At 35.8% G+C, this 7586-nt stretch overlaps 1 protein-coding gene across 1 annotated transcript in view; it reads left to right on the plus strand.

The window, feature by feature from the left end:
* The window catches only part of LOC119577176 (death-associated protein 1-like), a 9100-nt gene extending 3003 nt beyond the window's left edge, over positions 1 to 6097 (plus strand). The window contains exons 2-3 of the mRNA XM_037924895.1: positions 2645 to 2744; positions 3695 to 6097. Coding sequence (XP_037780823.1) covers positions 2645 to 2744; positions 3695 to 3854 — 260 coding nt within the window. The 3' untranslated portion in view covers positions 3855 to 6097. The remainder of the gene's footprint in view (positions 1 to 2644; positions 2745 to 3694) is intronic.
* Positions 6098 to 7586: the final 1489 nt, after the last annotated feature.

Here is a 7586-nt window from a genome sequence, read left to right on the forward strand (position 1 = left end):
ACTGCAGTTGTCTTCATTGTCTACCCCCCACCCCCCCTTATTACCACTCTTCATCCATATTGTTCTCCCAACAGTGCTTCCTCTCTCCATACCACTCGATCATCCTCCCACCCTCGTCCTTCTACTGCTTCCACCTCTGCAAATCTTTTGAGTACCCTTTTTGCCAGGCCACGTGGGATCAGTTCTTTGGTTCCCCCTATGGCCCCATACTCTGACAATACCCTTCTCTTCCTACAATGTCTCCTAAAACAAGTATGCAAAGTTTCTTTTCGCAGTTGTTCTGAACGTTCACACCTTGTTGCAGTTGCATCCGAGTTCCAAGCTTGTGCACTACCTACCCAGACTGACCTCACTGGCAAACCTATTCCTGCCCAACCTCACTCCTCCCTTAATACTTGTACTGGAACTGTTTCTTTCTCTGACTAATTGTCCTGTCTTCAACAAGGACTGGTCAGACTGTGAAAATTACTTGCTTGCATGCCTCGTTGACAATGATGCAGTTGCGGTCCAGTACCACAGAGGCCAATGTAAGTCTTACACCAATATTGCCAAGATTAGCCCCCATAGAGATGCTCCCCCATGAAGTTTATATTGGTGGAATGTCCTGCCCTATCCATCCATATCAACCTCTACCCTGTCAATGTCAGAAATGTTGGCATTTTGGCCACCCAATCAAACACTGTCACTCCACAGCTTGGTGCCCTCTAAGAGCCCAATCTGGTCATGACTGTTCAAATGGCTCTACTCAGTCAAGCACTTGTCCCAATGTAATGGCTCCCATAGTGTATTTTATATAGGAGCTGCCCTGCCTACAAGCTCAAATTTGGGGTAGCAATTTTCAGATTCAAACTAGACCTCTCTCTATGTGAAGCCAAACAAGAAGCATGCTGATGAGGTATTTCTCTTTCTACCTATTCCAAAACTGTACCTCACTCTGCTTCCCTCTCATCTTCTCAAGAAGTTTCTGATCTCCCCTCTACCCCAAACCATCCTATCTCTACTCCCTTTCTCCCCCAGTCAAATTCCTTTTCCATTCTAAATCCAGATACCCCAATCTCTACCATTGCCCCTGTGTTTCTAAACATTTCACTCTATCTTCTCCTATCACTTCTTCTCCTACACCCACCTCTCCCTCTGCTCCTCGGACATTTATTCCCTCTTCTCCTCCACAGAAGAAAACCTTTGTGTCTTAGACTTCCCCACCCAACTTCTCTCCAGAAACACTTGAAGACATCCAGAAGTTCCTAAATATGACCCAAGAGAATGCTCCACTACTTTATCCATCTTCTAATCACTTTATTCCTATTCGTTCCACATTCAAAGTATTTGTTGATATCTATGCTCCTCCTCCTCAAGTTCCCCTACCCCTCTTCCTCCCTCTCATCCAAAAGACACCCCACCCTCTTCTCCTAGATGTACATTACCATTCCCTCTTTCTTCCCCATTATTCTTACCACTCCTACCTAGATGCTCATGTGACTCCCTTATGTCACAACAATGTCCTTCTCTGGATCCCTCCCCTCCAGACATTCTACCTAATACATCACCACCTTCCCCTGTTCCTTTCTCTCATTCTCTGGATTCTTTTCCCACTTCTACACCTACCTTTTCTCACTGTATTACCATTTGATTGTTACATAATGGCTCTTTTGCAGTTTTCCTCATACAGTGTTACTCTCCCTTCCTCAGACATATACTCTCCAGTTGATCTGATCACCCTATAACTTTAATCCATCCCCTTTTATAAATTCTTACCATATTCCATTTGCTTCCCCCTCTATACTCTTTTCAGTACTATTCTATCCAACAGTATTCTACAACCTTTAACAAATAACACATGTTATCCTGATTGTTGACTCATTTTCACCTTTTTTGCCACAATACTTTACCATAGTGCTATATATTGATTATCTATCAGGAAGATGAAATATTAGCCTTATAGCCAAATTATCCTTTAGAATATAGATGGGATTTTATGAAGTGTTGATTTAGAAAGAATTTACTAAGTATATAATAAACCCTCAAAAGTTAATATGAGAGAAAAAATAAATAAGTTGTAAGTGCAATTGGGTATTCCCCAGTTGTAATTAGAATACATGTCTAGGCAGTTGAGGGGAACTGATAGAGATGAATTGTTTGGTTAATTCTGTCATAAAGCACCTGAATGTATTCCCCAAGATATTTCTTCTGAAGTGTAGAAGTATCATTTTCGTATTTTTCATATAGACTGTGTGATAGTCTCTTTTGAGCCAAAATTTCTGTGACAACTGTTACAATATTAATTTTAAAAAGACTTCCTTACAGAACTCTGCTGTTGGTGATAATCCTCATTTTTAATAGTGTTAGGTACCCATTTTTATTAAGATTACAATTGTATGAAAAAAAATATCAGTACCCAAATTAACTATATTGCTAATCATATTGTCATCCAGTTATTGCTTCTAGTAAACAGGATTACAAACCAAATGGGGCAAAATGGGTAGAGCCCACTATTTTAAGTTAACAATCTATAGTGTTTTACTGCATTGCTTTATGCACATGTTTGTATAATTTTATATTCAAAGTGATGATAATTATTGAAAATCTCATTGGTAACATAATTAAAAAAAACATTATTATTAATAATGTGATATTTTCCTTTCAGTGAAAGTTGCTGGTGTCCGCCATCCCCCAAGACGGAAGAGTGCAGAGGAGAGGCCTCGCAGGGACAGTGATAAAGATGTGGAGCAGATTGTAGCAAGGAGGTCAGTTCTATCCTTACATTGCTATAATTTCAGAATGTTTTTTACAGGTAAAAAATAATCATGAAACAAAATTGAAGGTATGTTTTCTGACATTGCTAATCTATTTAGTATATAATAACTTGTTGCGCCTTAACCAACAAGTTCGCCAAATTTCAAGCACACTACTGGCTGTTCAGTGTTTGTCATTTGCTTTGCATCAGTATTCCCAGTGTCTTTAATTGCAAAGTTTGAGAGTTTTCAACCAGCTTTAGATTGCAGTGTCTTATGATGCTTAATTTTTAGCGTCTTACAGAATTTACAGTAGTCAAAATCACACACAGCACTACAACCAGAAATGTGTTAAAGCCTGGGTGTAACAAGTTCATAGATTTCAGTTATGTATGTCATAATAGGGAGTTTGTAAAAAAAAAAAAGAAAAAGAAAAAAAAAAAAATATATATATATATATATATATATAATATATATATATATATATATATATATATATATATATATTATAAATATATATTATATATATATATATTATAAATATATATATATATATATATATATATATATATATTATATATATATATATATAAATATATATAAAATATATATATATATATATATATATATATATATATATATATATATATATATATAAATATATATATAAATGTATATATATATATAAAATAAATATATATATTAATAATATATAATATATATAAATATATATATATATATATATATATATAATATATATATATATATTATATATATATATATATATATATATTATATATATATATTATATATATATATATATAAATTTATATATATATAAATATTATATATATAAATATATAAATATATATATAAATATAAATATATATATAAATATATATATATATAAATATATATAAATATATATATATAACTAATGTTTTGCTTTTTTTTTTTTCTAGCCCCCTGAAGCCTCCGACTACAGTTGCACCTGTGTTAGGGAACTTGGAAAAAGACTATCCTGTAGCAGCTGTGAAACACACACATGAAAAACCTGTGCCAACGCACACTCCCCGTAATGCTGCAAACGTTGCCCCAATTATCCAACAGCCAAGGAAGTAGAAAGTAGTTTTATGATGGAGCTATGTGCATCCAAGCCATCCTAGATTATTCTCCTCATTTCAGGTGGTCTGAGTGCTGTAAACCTGTATTCAGGGCTCAAATGATAAACTACAGGGATATATATTTTTCTTTTCTTTTTTTTCATTCATGATATTGGGTATAGAACAGTCTTGGGTAATTAGATGATAAAATAGGTTTGATTTTAATTTATATCTCCAAGTGTAAGAGAAAATTCTCTCATTCGCTCAAATAATCAGGATAATGTGATATATTAGTATCAGATAGAGCTTAGAAATGGAGATTTATTTTTTTTTTTTTTTCCGTGTGACTGAAAATTGTTAGGTGCTGTAAGAAATATGGGTTATCATAATTAAAAGTGATGTACTTATAAATGTGGTGGTATAATGTGACTACAAGTACAAACAGTTGTGGGTTTGTGATATATAGAACTTTTACATAAAGAAAAATTCATGGGATAATGAAACTTTTCCACTTCTAGTTCTCACTCTCATTATTTGTTTTTTTCTTCTCTTTCCCAAGAGAAGGAAAAAATGTCTTGATTTCCATATTACATTCCTATATAGTTATCAGCAGGAGGAACAGCTTATTCAAACAAGAAAGCAAGCCTGCCCCTTTTATCCAACAAGCACAAATAATAGAACTTGGTGTGGTGGATAGATTAAGAAGTGTTTTATAACTGATTGGGTGTATGTAATTCAGGAAAGCTCATAAGGAAGGCTTATATTGATCCTTTTAAATGCTGGCTTTATAGAGCATCTTTCTATTTTCTTTCCTTTTCTCTGTTCATTATATTGAATATAAAGTTTCATCTGATATCATTGATTATAAAACTTTTCAGTACAATAGATGAGAGGTGCATGTTAAATTTTTTTACATAATTTCAGGTTCAAAAACTGTTATACATTATCCAAAGTTTAGCATACTGCTGTGATATTAATAGTACCCAATATCTTGATATTTTTGTGATCTTAAATGCCAGTCTGACTTGAAGGAGATAGCAACATCAATAAATATTTTTGAAAACAGTGACCAAGCACTAGCAAAGAACATTTTTTCAGAAACATCCCTGTATAAAGTATTGCTTTTGTTCATGTTCATCAAATTTAGGTATTTGTATTTTGTTCATTTTGAAGATATCTACAATTTCTTAATGGCAGTAAGTTTTGATCTACTTTCATAGGGTTAGGTATGGTGAGGATGTCATTATTAAGAGATAACTGCTTTTTAAGAAACTATATCACCAGAGTACAATGAAAGGGACCAGGTTCCAAGTACTGAGAAGCTACATCATGTGTGCTGAAAATTACTTGCTGCCCAAATGTTTTGGTTGTTTGTAAATCTGAAGGAACACATTGTGTACCTGTGTATGTGCATTTCTGCATATGTATGCAGTTGTACACTCATCATACATGAAGTGCATAACTGAAAGGAACTAATGTGTGTAATAGTTATATATTTTTGAACTGTTAATTTCAATTCTTTATTGAAATTTATTTTTGTTGAACTACGAGGGAAGAAGGAAGTGTGTGGTAAATATACATGGTGAAAGATGACATGTATGAGGGAGTTTGTCATGTTAAAAAAAAAAAAAACTTTATCAAAGTGTAGTTAAAAAAAAATAAAAAATATAATAAAAATAAATAATAAAATTATAGACATCAATTATTGCAAGTATTAGTAGGAACAAAGAAAAAGTAGTGTGCAATTTAACTAGTCTTGGCTTGTATATTAGCTAGTCAGCATAAGAAATTTGGTAGAATTCCAATTGGAAAATGTATACATTCCAATAAGGGACACAACTGACACATTTCTGGGAATCATGCCTTACAGTTGGGTATATTTTTTGGTTACAAGATAATTACATTATCCCCAAAAATATAAAGAAAAAACAATAACATTAAAAAGTAAAAAAAAAAAAAAAAATGGTTTTGGGAAATTTTATTGGCTTCAATTTTATTTCAATAGCAAATAATTGATCTATTATTAATTACACAATTCAGGTGAATGGAGAGATGAAGATTTCAGTATTATGAATGTATATGGCTCAATGTGACTGTTCCACAGGTAAACTTCCAAAAGGTAAAATATATAATATTGGCAGTTTGATTAAGTTTGTGAAAATATTGTCAAAAACTTCATCACTCCATAAACTTCATGTAGAAATGAGAAAAGTTTCATTGTATTGGGGAATATACATTGTAAGAAATAAATAGATAAAAATGGAATGAGTTTTGTTACCCTTCCAGATATATAAACAGACTACAAGGGGAGCTGTAAAGTGCAATAATTCCCCCCCTCATCCATATAAAGGGCAGTTGAATTTGCGATGTGATTCAGCAGCTACTGGTTGGACCCAATGCTGGAATCTCTCCGCTTATGCCTCAGACCTCGACTCAACTAATTTTGCATGGTCTTTTTCCCTCCCCCTTCACTCACCAATCTCCCCCAATCCCTTGCCCGTTGTTGTCGTGGGGGGGCTTAGGAGGCGGAGACTGGGACCCAATGATGGGGAACTCCCCAACCTTGGGACTCAGCCCTCGACTCAACTAATTTTGCATGGTCTTTATTTTCCTTCCCACTTTTCGTTTCTGTCCCTTCACCAAACCCTTCTGCTATCCACCTCCTAAGGTGTGAGAGCCGTGCTGAAAGGACGAAAACCAAGCTATAGCATTAACAAAACTAACAGACCTATATGGTAACCCCATCCTTGCAGAACCCCATCCAACCCTCAATACTTGCACCGGAAGAGTTTCAATCTCCCCAGCAAATTGCCCAATCTATGACAAAGATTGGTCAGATTGTGGAGATCTACTTGCCTGTCTCACAGACTATGATGCAACATCAGTACAATGCTACTCCATTCCCCCCAGAAGTCATCGAAAGAAACCCACTAACATAGCCAAAATTACCTTCCGTAGGCATGACCTTCCCTTTAACGTCTACATAGGAGGAGAATCCCTCCCTGTTCGTCCATACCAACCCCCTCCACGTCAGTGCCAAAATTGTTGGCGTCTAGGACACCCAGCCAAACATTGCCGTTCTACAGCCAGATGCCCACTATGTGCCCAACCTGGCCATACCCGATCTAACTGCCCTGCACAAACACGCAAATGTGCCAACTGTGGCGGCCCCCATATTGTATTTTATAGGGGTTGTCCCACCTATAAATTTGAGTCTGAGGTAGCAACTCTGATTCAAACTTGGACTCACTACGCGAAGCCAGACAAGAAGCACGTCGACGTGGTTTCTCCCTTACTCCTTACTCCAGTAATACTGCTCATTCTACCAATTCTTCTAAACCCACCCCTCCTACATCTAACCCCCCCTCTTCTACCTCCTTCCTTCCCCAGTCAAACTCTTTTGCCATTCTAAATCCAGACACTCCAATCTCTACTACAGATATTTCAATCACCACCACAACCCCCAACACCTTCCCCTCTCCCTCCTCGCACTACCCGTAACAGACAGAACAAACGTTCCACCCCCTCTTCCCCTACCACACAATCACCTCCACCTTGAGACACCAGTCCTCTCTTCCCCCCCTCACAAGAAATCCTTTATCCCCCAAAACTCCCGAACCAACTCAGAAGAAGAAACCATTGAAAATATTCAAGATTACCTAATGAAAACTGACACTCGACCTCCAAATCTTACAACTCCTGCTCCTTCCACACTCCCAAGTAACTGCTGATATCCATCCTCCTCCTAACG

Source organism: Penaeus monodon, chromosome 9 (assembly GCF_015228065.2).
Source record: "Penaeus monodon isolate SGIC_2016 chromosome 9, NSTDA_Pmon_1, whole genome shotgun sequence".
Lineage (NCBI taxonomy): Eukaryota > Metazoa > Arthropoda > Malacostraca > Decapoda > Penaeidae > Penaeus > Penaeus monodon.